This window comes from Microcaecilia unicolor, chromosome 5 (genome assembly GCF_901765095.1).
Source record: "Microcaecilia unicolor chromosome 5, aMicUni1.1, whole genome shotgun sequence".
Classification (NCBI taxonomy): domain Eukaryota; kingdom Metazoa; phylum Chordata; class Amphibia; order Gymnophiona; family Siphonopidae; genus Microcaecilia; species Microcaecilia unicolor.
The window spans coordinates 266476673-266498453 of record NC_044035.1 but is presented as its reverse complement, the minus strand read 5'-3'; the positions used below and the strand labels follow the sequence as shown (position 1 = coordinate 266498453).

Here is a 21781-nt window from a genome sequence, read left to right as displayed (position 1 = left end):
GGATGTACCAAAGCATTCCTTAAGTAGGGTGGGAAGCCGACGCTCCCCGCGCCAACACTTCCGCCCCCAAACTCACATCCTCCCGAGCAGACACGTCTAGCCTGTAATGCTTACCAAAAGTATGATGGGACACCCAATTAGCCGCCCGACAAATCTCTTCCAGAGATAAGGCCGACGCCTCTGCCCAAGAAGCCACCTGTGTCCGAGTAGAATGCGCCTTCAGGGCCACTGGAGACGCCCGCCCTTGTAGCTGCTCCAATGGCTTCCCTAATCCAGCGAGCAATGGAAGCCTTAGAAGCCGCCTCCCCTGTTTTCGATCCCGACAAGAGCACAAAGAGATGATCCGAGCGTCGAAGCTCGTTAGAGATCTGCAAGTACCGATACAAGGCTCTCCACACGTCCAGGAAACGTAGCGAGGCAAAATCCCCCGGATAATCCTCTCTTCGAAAAGACGGAAGATAAACCATCTGATTGACATGGAAAGCTGAAACCACTTTAGGTAGAAACGACTGCACCGTCCGGATCAACACCCCTGCTTCATAAAACTGCAAAAAAGGATCTCTGGAAGACAAAGCCTGAATTTCAGAAATCCTCCTAGCCGAAGCAATGGCCACCAAAAACACTGTCTTAAGTGTTAGATCCTTCTCAGAAACCTTATTCAACGGCTCAAAATGTGGGGTCTGGAGGGCTCGCAGTACCACATTCAAATGCCACGCCGGGCACGGCTGCTGCAGAGAAGGACAAAGCCCGAAGAGCCCTGCGTAGGAAACGGACCACATCAGAGTGAGCTGCTAAAGAGGAACCGTCCAGTTTGCCCCTAAAACAAGCTAGCGCGGCGACTTGCACTCGAAGGGAATTATATGCCAATCCCTTTTGAAGACCATGCTGAAGGAACTCCAGAATAACCGGAATGTCCGCTCGAAAAGGCGATTCAGCACACAAAGCACACCACGCCGAGAAAGCTTTCCACACTGGCGTGTACGCTGCTGAAGTAGACTGCTTCCGTGCCCCAAAAGAGTGGCAATGACTGGTCCTGAAAAATCCTTTCTTCCTCAACTGCCACCTTCTCAATAGCCAGGCCTTAAGACCAAAGCGGGAGAGATTTTCCATCTGAACTGGCCCTTGATGCAGCAGATCGGGAGTCACAGGAAGTTGCAATAGTGGCTCTGAGAGTGCTCGAACGAGATCCGCATACCACGGCCGTCGGGGCCAGTCTGGGGCCACTAGAATGACTGGCCCCTGATGCCGCCCTATGCAGCAAAGAACTCTCCCTATCAGAGGCCATGGAGGAAAAACATACAGTAGCTGTTGTTCCGGCCATGGCTGGAGAAGAGCGTCCAATCCTGCGGATCCTGGCTGCCATTTGCGGCTGAAGAACTGGGGAACTTTGGCATTGCAAGTCATGGCCATGAGATCCATTACTGGTCTTCCCAAAGTTGACAGATCAGCCGAAAAGCAGAGTCCGACAGCATCCATTCCGATGCATCCAAAAGAGTCCGGCTGAGAAAATCCGCTTGAACCTTGTCTTGACCCGCAATGTGCGCTGCCGACAGACTCTGAACATGCGCTTCTGCCCATACTAGAAGAAAAGACGCTTCCACTGCCAAGGGAAGACTGCGAGTGCCCCCCTGCCAATTGATGTAGGCCACCGTCGTGGTGTTGTCCGAGAATACACGAACTGCCTGCCCCTGCAGAAGGTCCTGAAAACTCCGCAGCGCATTCACTGCTCACAACTCCAGACGATTTATCGGCCAAGTCACTTCGAGAGGGGTCCATGATCCCTAGGCTACTCGATGAAGACAATGGGCTCCCCAGCCCGTAAGGCTGGCATCCGTCACGACTACCACCCAATTGGGAGACGCCAGAGAAAAACCCTTCTGCAAACTGGCTGACCGGAGCCACCACGCGAGACTGTCCCTGGCCCGGCTCGACCAAGGAAGGCGTCGTTGATAATCCAGCAATGTCGGCGACCATCTGCTCAAAAGGAAATTCTGAAGAGGCCGCATGTGAACCCTTGCCCATGGAATGACCTCCAAGGTCACCGTCATAGAACCGAGGAGCTGAACATATTCCCACACTCGGGGAGCGCGACCACTCAATAATGTCCGTACCTGAGAAAACAATTTGATCCTTCGCCCCTCGGGGAGAAACACCTTCCCCCGCTTCGTATCAAATTGCACTCCAAGATACTCCAGACTCTGAGTAGGAACCAGATGACTCTTGTCCATATTGACCACACAACCTAAGGATTGCAACACCACAATCACTCGGTCGGTGACCACTCGACTCTGCTGTCTTCGCACGAATAAGCCAGTCGTCGAGATATGGATGCACTCGAATCCCCTCCTTCCGCAGGACCGCCACCACCACCACCATGACCTTGGAAAAAGTACGTGGGGCAGTGGTCATTCCGAAAGGAAGGGCCTAAAACTGGAAGTGCTGACCCAGCACCGTAAATCTGAAAAATCTCTGATGGGGCTGACAAATGGGAATGTGCAAGTAAGCTTCCCTCAAATCGAGAGCTGTCAAAAACTCACCTGGTTGAACAGCAGCAATAACTGCCCTTAATGTCTCCATGCGGAAGTGACGAACCCGCAAAATCTGGTTTACTTTTCTGAGATCGAGAATAGGCTGAAAAGCCCCTCCCTTCTTTGGAACCAAAAAGAAGATGGAGTACCAACCTGTGCGCCTTTCGAGAGGAGGAACAGGCACGATAGCCCCTATCCTTAGCAGGTCTCGCAAACACTGCAGAACCGCTGTCCTCTTGGCCCGCGATACACAGTGGGAATCCAGAAAAAAGTCTGTGATGGGAGAGAAGAATTCTAGCTTGTAACCTTCTCGCACCACATCGAGGACCCACTGGTCCGAAGTAATTCTGGCCCACTCTGGAAGAAAGAGAGGAAGCTGACCACCGATCTGCTCTCCTCCCGAGTGGACCTGCGCCCCATCATTGGGAGTAGCGAGAAGGAGCCGCCTGACGAGAGGGGGGTCCAGCCGGACACTTCTCGTTGCGAAAGGAAGAACGCTGCCCAAAATGAGGACGCTGAAAGGCTGCGTTGGACCGCCCAGGGAGATACCGTCGCGTCTCTCTGAAACGTGACCTCGAGGCTCCCTGCCTGGAAGTAGACTTGGGTCTGTCCTCCGGAAGATGCTGAGATTTGGAATCCCTCAAATCTTTAACAATCTTTTCTAGGTCTTCCCCAAAAAGCAATTTCCCTTGGAAAGGCAATTTAATGAGCCGTTGCTTAGAGGCCATATCTGCGGCCCAATGACGGAGCCACAGAAGACGCTGAGAGGAAACGGTCAAGGCCATGAGTTTGGCCGAAGCATGGACCAAATCATACAAGGCATCCGCCAAGTACACCAGCCCAATATCCATCAGCGATATCTGAGGAGTTCCCGGCATATCAGACTCCAAAATCGAATCCATGACAGAATGTAGCCAACTGACACAAGCTCTAGCCGCATAAGAACTACAAACAGAAGCTCAAAGGCACATTTTAAAGAGGCCTCTAGCCGTCTGTCTTGCATATGCTTAAGTGCCACACCACCTTCCACTGGAAGAGTAGTCTTCTTAGTGACCGCCGTCACCAGGGCATCCACCCTAGGTAGAGCAAACTGCTCTAAACGGTCCGCTGAAACCGGATACAGCCTGGCCATAGCCCTGGCCACTTTCAGCCCTCCATCCGGATCCGCCCAATGGGCCAAAATCAACTCTTCAATAGCTTCAAGTACTGAAAAGGCCTTAGAAGGTCATCTGGTACTAGCCACCTTGGGGTTGACCGCCTGAGAAACTGCAACCTCAGAGTCCTCTATAGTCAGGGCTTCCAGCACTTGAGAGATAAAGGAGGGCAACTCCTCCTTATGGAAAATCCTCACGGCGGAAGAGTCCTCCGGTTGGTCAGTGAGGACACCATCCTCCACGTCCTCTACCCCCGTCTGCTCTGAGAGAGCCACCACGGAGGAAGCTGCAGGCGACTGTATGCAGGACCCCTCCTCAGACCCCCCCAAAAAGCCTAGGCTTTTTAAAGGAGAAGAAATCCTCTGAGGAAAAACCCAAAATCTCTTGCTTACCCCCAGGCCCCCTGAGAGGATCAAAGGCTGAAGCTGTGGCAACCTCGTGAGGGGGGGGGGGGGGGGCAAGGCCCCTTTCAACAAAAACGCCTGATGCAGTAGCAAAATAAACTCTGGCAAAACCCCTCCCCCGCAACAGAGATCGCAGCCATGGCATCTGCACCACTGCCCACAGTGCCTGACGGCCCCCCTGACTCCCCTACCAGCGGAGAAGAAGCTTTGCTCAAAACCACTACCGGAGCCGGCTCTGCGACCAATCGCAAAATGGTGTGAGAATCGCCAGGCTCCGGGCGGGAAAGCACGCTGTCGGGGGGGCCACCGCTCCGTCGAGTCCCGCAAAATCAGCGCACCCCGCACTGCAAAGGCCCGCCGCCGAATGCCATTTCCCGCATTGGCACAGCGTTTTACCACCTCTGCTGCCATCGCCCACCCCCGAAGAGGAACCCAGCAGGACTTACCCCGGACCGGGAAAGCGTGGGAACTGACAGCTGAGCCGAAGAAAAAAAACTCTTTGACTCCACTTCGAGGCAGGCTCAAACAAGCAGGCAACAGAAAACAGGACTCTGACAGCAGTAACACTAACCTGCTCTCAGCAAAAACAAACTTCCCTGAGCTTGTCTGTTTTTCTTTTAAATAAATTCTATGGTTCTTTTTTTTTTTAGTGAGGAGACAGAAACAAACAGGGAAAGGAAGGAACAGCAAAAGCCTGTTCAGAGGGAATTTGAGGTGCAGCAGGGAACCAGCAACTGCATATGCTGCCAAAGGGGACACCACCAGTCCACCACCCCCGGCTCAAACTGGCCACCAGCCCAGGAGCACCCTCAGAGGCCTTGGGCCCAGGAGCTGGAGAAAAAGCTATCCACCACCTGCTGAGATAGAGACATACTAAATGAGGAAGGAGCTGGCCACCTGGCATCACTGCCTTTAGTTTGTTTATCTCTATCTCCACCTGCTGGTAGGTGGACTTAACCCACTAGTTCTTGGATTCATCTGCTGCAAATGACAAGGAATAGGTGCTAACATTATAGAATGGCAACTAACTGCAGTTGTATGTGTAACTGCAAATTAGTACCAACTACAATTAATGCCAATTATTGGTACTTATTGCCAATTATCTCCTAATTAAAGGCATTACACACTTAACTGCTAGTATTCTATAACCTGCACTTACTAATTCACACACAAGGTGTATATATTTGCGCATGAGATTATAGAATGGGGAGGGTATTATTTTCTTCTTAACATAGTAACATAGTAGATGACGGCAGAAAAAGACCCGCACGGTCCATCCAGTCTGCCCAACAAGATAAACTCATATGTGCTTCTTCTTGTGTATACCTTACCTTGATTTGTATCTGCCATTTTCAGGACACAGACCGTAGAAGTCTTGCCCAGAACTAGCCCCACCACCCAAACACCAGCCCCACCTCCCAATCTCGGCTAAGCTTCTGAGGATCCATTCCTTCCGCACAGGATTCCTTTATGTTTATCCCACGCATGCTTGAATTCCGCTACCGTTTTCATCTCCACCACCTCCCGCAGGAGGGCATTCCAAGTATCTACCACTCTCTTCGTGAAAAAATACTTCCTGACATTTTTCTTGAGTCTGCCCCCCTTCACTCTCATATCATGTCCTCTCGTTCTACCGCCCTCCCATCTCCGGAAAAGGTTTGTTTGCGGATTAATACCTTTCAAATATTTGAACGTCTGTATCATATCACCCCTGTTTCTCCTTTCCTGAAAAGGAATTATTGCTTTTATATGGATCATTGGATTTAATATATTGTCCTTCCTGCCAACATGACAGAGTGGTGTGCAAAACAATATACATGAAAGAGAACACCAAAATTTGATAGCAGAGTGGAGTATGAAGGGAAAGTAAGGAAAGACAAGGAGAAAGACAGGAAGATGCAGACACTGTTCAGCCACATTCAAGCTACCAAAGAGTATGACACTGAAGCACAGGTAGACTATGACAAAGAGATAAGCCTTCTTAAATTTGGTTAAAAAAAACTTCTGTTTGTAGTGATGTTGGGAGCAAGGTACAAAATAAAACAGTGGGAAAGTGAAAGTGGTGGCACTGTGACATGTAGAGTCAAGTCATGCAAACTGAGTAGGTTGGTAGATAAAGACAGCCATCATAAATTGAGCATGAAGCTGGGAAATTAGGGAGGAGAGTGTGGATGAAGAACCTTATGGTTGAGCATGAAAATCTTGCATTGATTTCGATACTGAATGGGCAGTCAATGATAGCGTATTGTATCTTTTAGCCTGGCATAGAATTCTTATTGTTGTATTTTGTACAGCCTATAAATACTTTCTCAAATAATGAGGCAGACCTGCCTAGATATTGCAGTAGTCAAGGTGGGAGATCATCGGAGCACAAAAACAGTCATCTGCAAGGATACTGCTCAAAACTTGTTGGACAGCACAAAAGTGGAGTGGAGGAGTGGCCTAGTGGTTAGAGTGGACTTTGGTCCTGGGGAACTGGGTTCGATTCCTACTTCAGGCACAGGCAGCTCCTTGTGACTCTGGGCAAGTCACTTAACCCTCCATTGCCCCAGGTACAAATAAGTACCTAAGCCGCATTGAGCCTGCCATGAAAAAAAAGCTTTTCTTGACTGGTGCTGAGATCGGGTGTTCAAAAGTCAGCCGCTAGTCTACAGCAAAGCAAAATTACTCACCTAAAGTAGATGTTCTTCAAAGACAGCAGGCTAAGTATTCTCACATGTGGATGATGTCATCTGATGAAGCCCAGTAAGGATGATGCCTAGCGTTCATTAGATTAAAGTTCTAGAAGCGTCCCACCGCATGTGCGCTGGTGCCTTCCCATCTGATGTGTGAGAACAGGTCCACCAGTCAGATGATAGAGCTGAAGAAGACAACTCCTAGGAGAGGTGAGAGGGTATATGAGAATACTTGGCCTGATGACATTGGAGAACACTTGTTACAGGTGAATAACTTTGCTTTCTCCAAGGACAAGCAGCCAGTTGTATTCTCATATCTGAGAATCCCTAGCTAACATGCTCACCAAAAGCAATGCAAGAACGATAGGGACTCGAAACATGGAGGCCTTGAAGTCAATTAACCTGAAATTATATACAAATTGGTTGAAAAGGTGGAGCCTGGAACAGAACAAAACTAGGCCTAGGAGTGTGGAGTTTGATTCTAGTCATCATAGTAAACAGGACTATCTGACTGAACCAGCTGTCATGTCAGGTAATCTGCTCAAGGCAGTAGTGTGATGTGCATGTATGGACTGACGACCACGTCACAGCTTTGCATATCTCATAGATGGAGGCTTAGCTCAAGTGGGCTACCAACATAGTCATGGCTCTGACTTTATGAACTATGATATGACACCCAAGAGTCAGCTCAGCCTTGGCATAAGCGAAGGAGATACAATCTGCTAGCCAACTGGAAAGTATGCATTTGCCGATGGCTACTCCAATTCTGATTGGATCAAAAGAAACAAAATTCTGGGTAGTCTATGGGCTTTAGTCTGCTCCAGATAGAAGGCCAAGGCTCATTTGCAGTGTAAGGTATGCAGTGTGCTTCCACCAGGGCGTGAGGCATAGGGAAGAATGATTGATTGGTTAGGATGAAACACTGACACCACCTTAGGAAGAAACTTAGGGTGCATGCGAAGAACTACTCTGTTGTGATGACATGGAATTTAAAGGGGGTTTGGACAGATTCCTGAGGGAAAAGTCCATTAAACATTATTAATTTTTTTTTTTTTTTTTTTTTTTTTGGGGGGGGGGGGGGGTTGCCGGGTTCTTGAAGCCTGGATTGGCCGCTGTTGGAGACAGGATGCTGGGCTTGATGGACCCTTGGTCTTTTCCCAGTATGGCGGTACTTATGTACTTATGGATCAGCTACTAGGGACTCTGTGAGCTGAAGCGACCGCCACCAAAAATGAAATATTACGTCTTACTTGATCATTTTCTTTCCTTTAGGCACAGCAAATGAATCCCAGATACTTGTGGGTTGTGACCATCTACCAGCAGGTGAAGATAGAGAGTGCTGAACTGCACTGTCATATAGGATGGAATGCTTCTTGGCCAGTCAGTATTTCTCATAGCAAAGCAGAAGAAAACATAATTATAAGATTCTCCTTTCCCACAGGGATAAGTGATCAACCAAAAAACATAAACCTATTACAACAGAATGTGGCCACATGTCCCCAGAAACATGCTGAGTCGCAGATTCACCCAGAGCCTTCACCCACTCCACCAAATCCTCAACAAAAACCGCTCACCCTAAAAAGAGAGCATAACTAGCAGCTTCTTGAAACTGCCTCCACCGCCCAGTGGTGCAACCACAGCAAACGATGGGCTGTGACTGTCAAAGACATCTGCTTGGCCAACGTCCAAAGCAAGGTCTACAAGTAATCTACCAAACAAGTCAGCCCTGTCTCCACATCCAGCAATGCAGGAGGAGGCTGATCGTCGAACTCCCAGAAAGAATCTGGAACCTGTTGCACTCAAAGAAGACATGGTCAAGCAGCAGACAAGCTGCTGATAGCCACCTGCAGAGAGAGCACTTCAAATTGACAGAGAAAGGTAGCACTCAATCCACCAGTCGAGGTGAAGTTTGGTCTGGAGGGTCCAAGAGAGATAGAGACGAACATCCAAGAAGGGACCACTGAAGTGGACTGATGTGGAATCTGGCCCATGGAAAAGTGCCCAAGAAAGAGGCTACAGCACTCACAACTTGAACATAGTCCCAGACCCCAGAAACTGATAGGGAAAAGAGAATCTGATCTGGAATGAGGGCGAGTCTGGTGTGAAACTTTGCTGATGTGCAACAGGAAGAAACATCTGAACTAAGCCTATGGCAAATATCACGCCCAGATACTACAAGATTTGTGTTGGAAACAACCAACCTCAGAAACCAGTCAGATGACGATCCTTGATTAAACTCGGTTACAGTTTTAGCTGGCATTCAGTTTTTATCATCAGGCTTAAAAATTACTTGTTTGTGTGCAACCATTTATTATGTGATTACTATCACTGATTAGAATTTAGTGTGATTAAAGGAGAGGGGGTTGAAACAAGTGAGTAACAGATGCCACCAGCATAACTGTAAATGCTGAACCTGTGATCTTGGATGAAAGGACTCAGGAAAATATTGGACAATAAGGGTGACATGAGAGAGACTTGGGGGACACCACAAGGAGATACTGAATGGATGTGGAAAGCCCATGGGGAACTAATAATGATCTACCATTCAGGAAAAACAAGAACCAGCAGAACATTGCCCCAATTATGCCAATAGAACTGAGTCTGGCAAAAGAAGTGAATGATCCACCATGTCAAACGCAGTGGTTAAGTGAAGAAAGACTGCTAGCATCAGAGGTGGAATGTACCTCACTATGAAGAGCCACTAATATCTCAGTACTGTGACATGAGTGGAAGCCTGATTGGCAAGAATTTAAAACATGAAAATGCTCAACACAGTGAAATAGTTGATGGAAAACCAACTTCTCAGCAAGCTTAAAGATATAATGAAGGTTGGAGGGCCTCAGTCAATGATCTAGGCAGATGTCCTCTGGGGCATCTAAAAGTTGATCTGGCTCTAAATCTAAGAAACTGTTGAGCCCATCAGTTTCTTAGATTTAGAGCCAGACTTGGAATGAAAGGAATTTTTATTTATAAATGCATGTTTATAAATCACACATTGATAATGTGCTCCAGGTGAGGCACAACAAGTTATTACAGTAGCAGGGAAGGAGTGGTTAAGAGGCTACTGCTTTTCCCATTGCCCACCTTCATATTTTATATCTGACGATGGAGACAGGCTTTAGGCTACAGTTTCTGGGACAATGTGGGAAAAGTTAATGCTAAAGCTGCTAAGGCTGGGTGTATGGGGTGATGTACTCATCCACTTACCTCCAAAAGATGCAGTCTTAGCTTTTTCTCCATTGCTCACCTGCCCCCTGCAGCTACAGTTTTAACCCCTCCCCCACAGGTAGCCCACCCACTCCCAGTAACCACAGCCTAAAGCCATTCTTCATCACCTACTCAGCCACCCCAGCTGCAACCTCATCATCACATCCCTGCCCCCAGCAGTAGCCTCTGTGAATCTCTCTTCCCCCTCCCCCACCCCAGAACTGCTAGAGAATCTCCTTCTCAGTAACAATGCTCCTTATGAGCTGCTTCTGCAGTTCTAGTGCTCCAAATACCCTCCTGATTAAGGAGGCTCCATGTGGGCTTACTTTCCAGGGTGAATTCCCCCATATTCTCTCTCTCTCTCCCCTTGTCCTTCAGCAAGCACCCCCCCCCCCCCAAACCGCCAGTTATCTCCATCCTTGCTCCTAGCATACACACACACACTGTCCCATAGCACTCTCTCTTTCTCTGCCTCCCCCAGCACACACACACTTCCATGGCTAGCTCGCTTGCTCTTTCTTTGCTCCCCCCCCCCCCCCCAGCATATACACATCCTCAAAGTTTGCTCTTTCTCAATGTCTCCCTCCCCCCTGCAGCATACGCACATCTCCATAGCTTGCTCTCTCTCTCTCTCTGCCTTTCCTTAACCCCACCCCACTGAGAATATGTTCCCTATAGCTCTTTCTGCCTCTCACCCTCCCCAGCACACATACATTCCCATAGTGTGCTGTGTCTCTCTGTGCATCCCCCTCGCACACACAGATCCCCATAGCTTGTTCTTTCAATCTGTCTCCTCTTAGCCCCACCCCATTGAGAATATACCCCCTATTGCTCTCTCTCTCTCTCTCTGGCGCTCACCCCCAGCACACACACATCCCCATAGCTCACTCTCTGCCTCTCCCACAGCACGTAACACATCCCAATAACTTGCTCTTTCTGCCTCCCCCCATCTCACACACACATCCCAATAGTTCACTCACTCTCTCTGCCTCCCCTTAACTCCACCTCCACTGAGGATATGTCCCCTATAGCTCTCTGCCTCTCACCCACCTCCTCCAATACACACACACACATCCCAACAGCACACTCTCTCTCTGCCTCCCTCAAATCTCCCCCCACCCACAAAGAGGATATGCCCCCTTACAGTTACTACTACTACTACTATTTAGCATTTCTATAGCGCTACAAAGCATACGCAGTGCTGCACAAACATAGAAGAAAGACAGTCCCTGCTCAAAGAGCTTACAATCTAATAGACAAAAAATAAAGTAATCAAATCAATTAATGTGAACGGGAAGGAAGAGAGGAGGGTAGGTGGAGGCGAGTGGTTACAAGTGGTTACGAGTCAAAAGCAATGTTAAAGAGGTGGGCTTTCAGTCTAGATTTAAAGGTGGCCAAGGATGGGGCAAGACGTAGGGGCTCAGGAAGTTTATTCCAGGCGTAGGGTGCAGCGAGACAAAAGGCGCGAAGTCTGGAGTTGGCAGTAGTGGAGAAGGGAACAGATAAGAAGGATTTATCAATGGAGCGGAGTGCACGGGAAGGGGTGTAGGGATGGACGAGTGTGGAGAGATACTGGGGAGCAGCAGAGTGAGTACATTTATAGGTTAGTAGAAGAAGTTTGAACAGGATGCGAAAACGGATAGGGAGCCAGTGAAGGGTCTTGAGGAGAGGGGTAGTATGAGTAAAGCGACCCTGGCGGAAGATGAGATGGGCAGCAGAGTTTTGAACCGACTGGAGAGGGGAGAGGTGACTAAGTGGGAGGCCAGCAAGAAGCAGATTGCAGTAGTCTAAACGAGAGGTGACAAGGGTGTGGATGAGGGTTTTGGTAGAGTGCTCAGAAAGAAAGGGGCGGATTTTACGGATGTTGTAAAGAAAGAAACGACAGGTCTTGGCAATCTGCTGGATATGAGCAGAGAAGGAGAGAGAAGAGTCAAAGATGACCCCAAGGTTTCGAGCTGAGGAGACAGGGAGAATGAGAGAGCCATCAACAGAAATAGAAAACGGGGGGAGTGGGGAGGTGGGTTTGGGGGGGAAAATGAGAAGCTCGGTTTTGGTCATATTTAATTTCAGGTGGCGTTGAGACATCCAGACAGCAATGTCAGACAAGCACGCTGAAACTTTGGTTTGGATGCAAGGTGAGATATCAGGGGTTGAAAGGTAGATTTGGGAGTCATCAGCATAGAGATGGTAGGAAAAACCATGAGATGAGATTAATGAACCAAGGGAAGAAGTGTAGATAGAAAAGAGGAGGGGACCAAGAACAGAACCCTGAGGTACACCGACAGGCAGAGGGATAGAAGTAGAAGAGGATCCACCAGAGTGAACACTAAAGGTGCGGAGGGAGAGGTAGGAAGAGAACCAGGAAAGGACAGAGCCCTTCTGTGGCATTCATTACCCCCTTTTGTAGCGGTCTCCCAATGACCGCCCCCGTCATAACTACATTTATCCATATCTATCTCTAGGTTTCTCTTTCCTCCAACTGCACATACCTCCCCTGCACCCTAGTACAAAGACACTCAACTTTCTCCCTTTCTGCTTCAAACTGTCCCCTCCCTGACACAGATGCAACAGCTCTCTCCTTATTTCCCCTCTCCACAGCACAGATACTCAAATCTCACTTCCCCCACAACAGACACCCAGAGCTCTCCACCTCTCTGGTGGCCAACCCTCACTCCTTCCTTCGCTCTTACTGCTCCCTCTCCTCTCATGGCACACAGACATCCGGCTCTTGTTGCTCCACCCTCCCCTCCCCTCACAACACACAGCTTTGTCCTTGACATCCTACCAACTCTCATGTCCTAACAGTACAACCACCACCCAGCTCACCCCCCCCCCCACACACAGCTTCCATCTCACTGTTGCCAAGGTTGCGGTTTTCCCGCCCAATTGGGTGGCTTTCCGCAACCCACTGTTGGAAATTTTTGACTGCTGCGGGTTGCGGCGGGCGTGGTTAGTGATGTCGGGGCGGGGTTAGTGACATCGGGGGTGGAGCTGATGACGTCGGGGGCAGGGTGATGATGGCGGGGGCGGGGTGATGACGGCAGGGGCGGGGTTTTGTGTGGGAAATTTATTTTTCAATTTGGCAAGCCCAATCTCCTCCTCCCACAACACAAACACCCAGCTCTCACCTTTCACATCTCATCCCATCCCACAACCCAACCCGGCTCCCAGCTCCTGCCTTCTCCTCTTGTGGCACAAACACCATCCGGGTCTCACCTGTCACCCCTCACCATAGTCTGATTGACAGAGCTTACAACCTATTCAAAACAAACAGAATAAATAAGAGATTAGAGATTTTCCTTTACTATGGGAATTATTAAAAATTGATATTAAACAGGTAAGAAGGGCTTAAGAGTTAAAAGCAGCCTCAAAAAAGTGGGCTTTTAGACACAATCCAGGAAACTCGAACGAGCATGGAGAAAAACAAAAGACGAACATACACTCAACACATGGAAACAAATCACAAAGAAAATACAAATACGCAATAAGACAGACCAAAAGATCACACTAAAACTAAAATAGGGACAGATTACAAAGACACGAAGAAATTATACCAACTAGTGAACAAACTCCTAGACACCAACTTGGTCACTACAACGAATACAGACATTCCATCTGCAGATAAACTTGCTAAGTATTTCAATGAAAAAATTGTAAACCTTTGCAACACGCTACCTCATGACAACACTGACATCGAAAACTTCCTTAATGAACTGGACCCAACCACTGGAGAATACCCGGAAGACCGAACCTGGATAAACTTCACCCTACTTACCATCAATGCAGTTACACAGGCGATCAGCAGGTTCTCCAACACTCACTGCAAACTAGATACCTGTCCCAACTACCTAATGAAATCCGCCCCTGACCGCTTCATAGCAAACCTCACATTCCACCTAAATTACATGCTTCACCAAGGTCTCTTCCCTAAGGAAAATGGCAACATCCTACTCACCCCGATACCAAAAGACAACAAGAAAAAAAACAAATGAAATCACTAACTACCGTCCAGTAGCATCCATTCCGTTGTTAGTCAAACTGATGGAAAGCATGGTACCCAATTTACAGATTATATAAACAAATTCTCAATATTACACAAACCACAGTCAGATTTTCGCCCCCTCCACAGCACAGAAACAGTACTACTCACTCTTCTAGCCAAATTCAAGCAGGAAATAGCAATAGGCAAAAACATCCTCCTCCTCCAATTCGACATGTCTAGTGCATTCGACATGGTAAACCATAATATATTAATAAGATTACTAGATAAGTTTGGGATCGGTGGAAACATACTTAGCTGGATCAAGGGTTTCTAACCACAAGAACATAGCAAGTAAAATCAAACTCAAACATATCATCACCGTGGAAAGCAGACTGTGGAGTACCACAAGGATCACCGTTATAAGCAATCTTCTTCAACGTAATGATGACCCCACTAGCCAAGTCCTTATCCAACCAAGGCTTTAACCCTTTCATCTATGCAGATGATGTCACAATATACATTCCTTACAAATCTAACCTGACAGAAATCACCAACGAAATCAAGATCAGCTTGAACATCATGGACTCATGGGCTAATGCATTTCAACTAAAACTCAACAAAGAAAAAACACACTGTCTCATCCTCTCATCCCAACACAGCGCGGACAACCCCACAATCATCAACACCCCAGATTACACTCTCCCTATCTCAGACAGCCTGAAAATCCTCGGCGTTACAATGGACTGCAACTTAACACTAGAGAGCTAAGTGACATTCACGACAAAGAAAATGTTCCACTCAATGTGGAAGCTAAATGCGTGAAACAATTCTTCCCGAGGGAAATATTTCGCAACCTGGTACAATCAATGGTACTAAGCCATGTAGACTACTGCAATGGAATTTATGCGGGATGTAAAGAACAAACCTTAAAGAAACTTCAGGCCGCTCAAAACACGGCAACTAGGCTTATCTTCGAAAAACGCAATTTGAAAGCGTAAAACCCCTCTGCGAAAAACTACACTGGCTCCCAATCAAAGAATGCATTTCTTTCAAAATCTGCACCCTGGTTCACAAAATCATCTACGGTGAAGCTCCAGGATACATGACAGACTTGATCGACCTACCAACTAGAAACATATCCGAATCAACACGAACGTACCTGAATCTGCACTACCCAAGCTACAAAGGTCTCAAATACAAATCAACCTATGCATCCAGTTTTTCCCTACATAAACACACAACTGTGGAACGCATTACCAAAAGCCTTGAAAACTACGTACGATCAGCTAAACTTCCGGAAAACACTAAAAATTAACCTGTTTAAAAAAGGAATACCCTACTGATCCAACATAAATGCCTGATCTCTGCAACACAACAAAACTAAAAGACGTAATGAACATAACACAACTCTTCCGTTATACGATGCCCTAATGTGGCTGTGCCACATGAACTTTATCATACCATAACATCACTTTGTATTTGTTCACACCGGAGTCTGCAATAGCCTCTCCGGTACTATGTAAGCCCCACTGATCCTACAAATAGGTGGGAAAATGTGGGATACAAATGTAACAAATAAAAAAAAATAGATTTGAATAGGACCAGAGACAGAACATTATGTGGCAACTCAGGAAGTCTATTCCAGGCATATGTTGCAGGAAGATGGAAGGAATGGAGTCTGGAGATGGGCTTGACATATCTGTTTCTGCTAACATGGCCGCTAGAACAGCCTTCACCTATTGAGGCAGACTGGGCGAGAAACTGTACCTTTTGGAAGATGATGTTCATATACTGCATTATGTACAATTGGTGAACTGTGATACATGTAGATACCATGACCCTTAGCATTCTTGGGAGAGCTGTTCCATTGTGGTGATGTCATGATGTTACCTACTTGTGTGCCCAATGCAATCCTGCTTGTCAAAGGAAAAACTGCTCACTCATAAAAAGCTTTGAAAATGACTTTCATTAAGTAGAGCAGAAACAACAAGCTACTACGGAATTTCAATTTACATTTAAATTTGCAAGAAAATATCTCTCTGAAAATAGAAGCAGGCTTATAAAAATATTCATGTATTATATTTGTGAAACTAATTCCATTCCAATATCCACAATCAATAACAAATATCTATAAAAATGCTAACATAATTGTAATCATTTATTTACAATTTTTTCATCACACATTTCTCTGCCTATTCAAATCTGTCCCACTTAGCTTACATCAATTCAACGTCTACTTACATATTTCCATTTTCCAAACAAAAGGCTCTTTGGTATATCCAAATCACAAGGTATAATGATTGTATCTCCATATATTGCATTTACTGTACGCATTCCAAGACCTGTTAGAAAACAACAACATTATAGAAATCTGTAGCAGAGCCAATATGTATGTTAGACTTTAGAGTAAACTTTAAAAACAAAATGTGAATTTTCATCCAGAGCACTTAACAGCTCTCCTTCAATTAACTTTCAGGCCCCCACCCTTCATGCCTGAGATTTTAATATACTGATCCTGTAAAAATGTATGTTTAAATATGTTTGTTGGTCACCAAAGTACAACAATGAATAAAAAGACTGTAAGAGCAAACAACTCACAAACCAGCATTTCGGCAAAGCCCAACAGATGACCATAAATTGATACAAAACGAACCCCCACCCCCCCACATCCACCCCTTATAAAGAAAAGAACCCCCACTCACCCCCCCCCCCCCCCAAAAAAAAACTATTAATACACCAGGTATCCAAATTAACAAGTCTATATACATACTAAAGATTCAACAACCTACTTCAGGCTTCGGCCATGTAAGGAAATGAAGTCCCAAAAGGTTCCCAAATAGTGCAAAATACCTCCCCAGACTTAGGCTCATTTTCAAAGTACATAGACTTATAAAGTTACATGTAACTTTGTAAGTCTATGTGCTTTGAAAATGAGCCCCCTTTGTATCCATGTAATCAAAAAATTGCCACTCCATGAATCATACAGGTCCTCCAATGGACAATATTTGGAGCTTATGCAGAGATCCAGTAATATAGTATTGTCTTTTTACCCATTAAAATAGCACAATGTAGAAATCATTTATACTCTTTAGGAACTGGTGAAGCAGAAGAAAACAAAGAAATCAGTATGGTAGTCGCAAAACATTGGAATATCTCCACATGCGGGCAAACCTGGGCCAAGAGTTGGTGCCAAAACAGATGTACCTTAGAACAGGCCCAAACCTGTGTCCTAGCAAGACATCAGGGGTAGAATATTTAGGACAGCAAGAATGGGGAGCCAACCAAGCCTTATAAGCTGTATATCTTCCATTTATTTCCTCCAGTTTACTTGACCACTGTGCCAGCTATTTCAGTCTTAGCGGTTCTGAGCTCTTGCAAAACCAAGAACAAGGTCTGTTTACTGATCTGCTCTGCCCTTTCTCTAGAGTAGATGCCACAGGCAATGCATTTCTGTTATCTGTGCATTCCCTGCCAGCTCCCTGGCTTTGTGGCCTTATTCATACAATGTTGTAATCAAAAGGGTTGTTTTTGGTTTTAAGGTACGTGGCATTGGGGACTTCATTACCTCTAATGAAGCGCTTGGCAGTTCCAGCAACAATAGCAAAGGCAGTCTGCTTGGTGGTGCAGCTTTCTTTGGGGATAGTCAGTGAAGAAGGTACAGAGCAAACTTAGTTGTGTCTGTACTACATGGCCGTCAAACTGGAAATCAACCTGTCTCAGCTTAGTGATGTTCAACTGCTGCAAGGTGGAGCCAGTTGTACATCACAAAGCTGAGACCTAATGAAGAAAGGCAGTGCAGTCCTGGCTGTCTCTGCATTCTTTAGGTACCAAAGGTATCAAGTGGCAGTGGAGGCAGCACACTAGTGAAAGGACCCTGAATGTGCTAGGCAGTTGAGCCATTCAACTGTGTACATAAACTGAGAGCTACTGTCAGCGGGGACTAGTCAAGTTTGTGTATGTAAGCAAAACACAAGCTTACAGCTAGTGTGCTTAATGTGATGTCATGTGACATGCCTCTTGTATTCTACCAACTCCCACTATCTAGTGGTTCAAAACAGTTAACAGAAAGAAATGTAAAAAAAAACAAACAAGCAAGAATTTTAAAAAATTACTAAGTTAATAACATTTAAAGAAATAAGACTTCAAATTTTTACGAAACTGAAAATATCTAAAAGAACTTCATAATACATAGGGAAGTGAAAGTCAAAAATGAGGGGCCTGATAACAGAATGAGGACTCCAAAATATTTTTATATTTGATACCAGGAAAAGAAGGGAGTAACAAACAGAGTGGATCTCATGAATTTCAGTTATCATGACCCAAAGGAAAAGATATGAAATTAAAAAGATATTTTGCAGATGTACCATCAAATATCTTAAAAACTAAACAAGCTATCTTAAATAAAACTCTCAGATGCAAGAGCAAAAGTGGAACTATCAAATTTTTTAAGACCCAAAATAAGGTTTGCAGCAGATTTTTGCAATAATTGTAATTTCAAATGTAATTTCTATGATACTGATGAGTAAAGAACATTACAGTAATCCAAATGATTCATTATACTAGAGCAGTGATGGCGAACCTTTCAGAGACCGAGTGGCCAAACAGCAACCCAAAATCGAATTATTTATCGCAAAGTGCCGGTACTCATTATGGGCGAGGTCACCACATATGACTCCACCCCTATGATAGCCACACTCCATTGGCATAGCTAGGGTAGTTGACACCCGGGGCCGGTCATTTTTTAACACCCCCCTCCAAAATCCAGTACTAGGCATACCGAGAATACAAAACACTCAGGATCTCTAGAACAATTTTACCATACCATAAGCAGTAATTTCTACGAGTCACATAAGGAAAAGGAAAGCATCTTAAACACTACAGTGAGCACTAGAACATCAATTCGCCTATTGTAAAACGTAACCAGACAGAATAGTACAGATCGTCGATCCTGCACAGTCAATGCCAACTGAAAGCCGTGTCTTTTTCACAAACACAGATAAACCCTAAACCACTATAGAATAAGTAATCAAACTTTCTATTTAGACAAAAATTAAACTGAACCCCCAAGAGGCCAGACTGAGCATACAATGCAACACCACAGAAACAGAAAATAAAATACCACCATTTTATTGGACTAATACATTTAGCTTTCAGAGACCAAAACCTCCTTCCTCAGATCAGTACAGTATAGTGATTTTACAATATCCTATCCTGAGGAAGGGGGTTTTGTTCTCCGAAAGTTAGTCAAAATATATTAAAATTAGTCCACTAAAGATTACCTTATTTCCATGTTCTATTTATTAACACAGCTACAATACTACTTTATCCTAAAGCAAAACAATAAAAAAATATATTTTACTTGCAGTTTGTTGTCTCTGGTTTCTGCTTTCCTCATCTTCTTTTCACTGTCTTCCTTCTATCCAGCATCTGCCTTCTCTCTCTCTCCCTGCCATCTAGTGTCTGCCCTCTCTCTCCTGTCCCCTCCATCCAAAGTCTGCCCTCTCTCCCTGCCCCTTCCATCTAGGATCTGCCCTCTCTCCATGTGCATCTCCTTCCTTTGTCTTTCCTTCCCTCCATCCTTGTCCAACATTTCTCCTCTCTTCTCTCTTCCTTCCATGTGCATTTCCTTCCTGACTTTCCTCCCCTCCATCCATCCATCCATCCATGTCCAACAACTCTCCATTCTCCCCTGCACTCTCCTCCATCCACCCATATCCTTCAAATTTCCTCTCTCCCCTGCCCCCATTCATCCACCCATATCCAGCAATTCTCCATCTATGTCCAGGAACTCTCCATTCTCTCCTGCCATCTCCTCCATCCACCCATATCTTTCAAATTTCCTCTCTCCCCTGCCCCCATTCATTCATCCATGTCCAGCAATTCTCCTCTCCTCTGCCCCCTCTCCTCCATCCATCCATATCCAGCAAATTTCCTCTCTCCCCTGCCCCTCCATCCATCCACCAGCAATTCTCCTCTCTCCCCTGCCCCCTCCATCCATCCACCAGCAATTCTCCTCTCTCCCCTGCCCTCCCCTCCAGTGATCTCTTCTCTCCCCATGCCCTCCCCTCCCATCCATGTCCAGCGAATCTCCCTGCCCTCCCTCAGCTCCCCCACAGCCCTCCTCTCCGTTCCTTCCTGCCCTCCCCTCCATCCATCCACCCATGTCCAGCAATTCTCCTCCCCTGCCCTCCCCTCCAGCGATCTCTTCTTTCCCCCATGCCCTCCTCTTCTCTCCCCCATGCCCTCCCCTTCTCTCCCCCATGTCCAGCATTCTCCTCTCTCCCATGCCCTTTCTGTTCCTTCCTTCCCACCCACAGCAGCCCTCCTCCTCCTCTCCCCCCCCCCCCCCGTATCATAACACTTTACTTCCCGTGGTGGCAGCGGCGTCAGTTCCGTTATGAAGAAGGCACTGCAGGCTCCCCTCCAGCTTCAGCTTCTCCCTTCGCTCTTCACACAGTGAGTGAGTGTCCCGCCTTCGCGGAAACAGGAAACGCGTCATCGCGAAGGCGGGACACTCACTGTGTGAAGAGCGAAGGGAGAAGATGAAGCCGGAGGGGAGCCTGCAGCCTTCTTCGTAAGTAACTGACGTCACTGCCACTACGGGGAGTAAAAGGTTATGATATGGAGGGGGGGGGGGGCGAAGAGGAGGAGGAGGGCTGCCGAGGGCGGGAAGGAAGGAGGAGGAGGGTTCTACGAGGCGCCCGGGGGGGGCGGATTTTGGGTGCGGGGGGGTGCCTGGAAGCAGCGGGAGCGGCGGAGCACCCCACTTGTGCTGACATCCGGGGCGGACCGCCCCCCCCCTTGCTACGCCACTGCCTTACACTAGCCATGGCGCATATAAACAGACATCATTGAAAATATTATACTAGTATAGGAGAAAAAAATAACATGATTTTCTTTCATTATAAATCATTTCTGTAAGCTGTTACAGCTCCAGTATACCCAGTGCAAAATAAGACAGCAGATGTAAATTCTCAAATTGGACATATTCCAAACACTAAAATGAAAATAAAATGATTTTTTCTACCTTTGTTGTCTGGTGACTTTGTTTTTCTGATCATGCTGGCCCAGTATCCGATTCTGCTGCTATCTGTCCTCTTAACTCCGTTTCCAGGGCTTCCTTTCCATTTATTTCTTTACTTTCCTCCTTTCTTCTTCATTTCTTGCCCTCCATCCATGTCCAGCAACCCTCCTCTCCCCTCCAGCCACCCATGTCCAGCCACCCTCCTCTCCCCCTGCCCTTCCTCCCAGCACCAGGCAGGCCTCCCTCCCAGCACCAGGCCTCCCTCCCACCCAGCAGCACCCAGCATCAGGCTGGCCTCCCTCCCACCCAGCACCCAACATCAGGCCTCCTTCGCTCCCTCCCTCCCAGCACCCAACATCAGGCCTCCCTCCCTCCCAGCACCCAGCAGCAGCAGCACCCAGTAGCAGGCCTCCCTACCACCCAGCAACAGGCCTCCCTCCCATGCAGCAGCAGCAGCACCCAGCACCAGGCCTGCCTGCCTGCCTCCCGCCCTCCCTCAACCAAACAAGCCGCCCGCCCGTCCTCCCTCCCTCCCTCCCAGCACCAGGAAACCCCCTGCTCCTCTGAAATTTAAAAAGCATACTGTCCTCGGGGTTAAGGCGGTGTGCGTCGGCAGCGAAGCGCGTGTTCTTCGCTTGGCGCGCCTTCGGCCTTCCCTTCTGTTCCTCAAGCTGGGCGGGACCAGAGCTTGAGAGACAGAAAGGAAGGCCAAAGGCGCGCCGCACGAAAAGCACGCGTTTTGCTGCCGCTGCCGATGCACGCCACCTTAACCCCGAGGAGTAGGACGGTACGCTTTTTAAATTTCAG

The 21781-nt window shown here is 47.0% G+C and overlaps 1 protein-coding gene across 4 annotated transcripts in view; it reads right to left on the bottom strand.

The window, feature by feature from the left end:
• ALCAM (activated leukocyte cell adhesion molecule) overlaps positions 1-21781 on the bottom strand; it is a 289118-nt gene that overhangs the window by 179116 nt on the left and 88221 nt on the right. For all 4 annotated transcript variants that reach the window (XM_030204168.1, XM_030204165.1, XM_030204166.1 and 1 more), the window contains exon 2: positions 16192-16292. In XM_030204168.1, coding sequence (XP_030060028.1) covers positions 16192-16292 — 101 coding nt within the window. The remainder of the gene's footprint in view (positions 1-16191; positions 16293-21781) is intronic.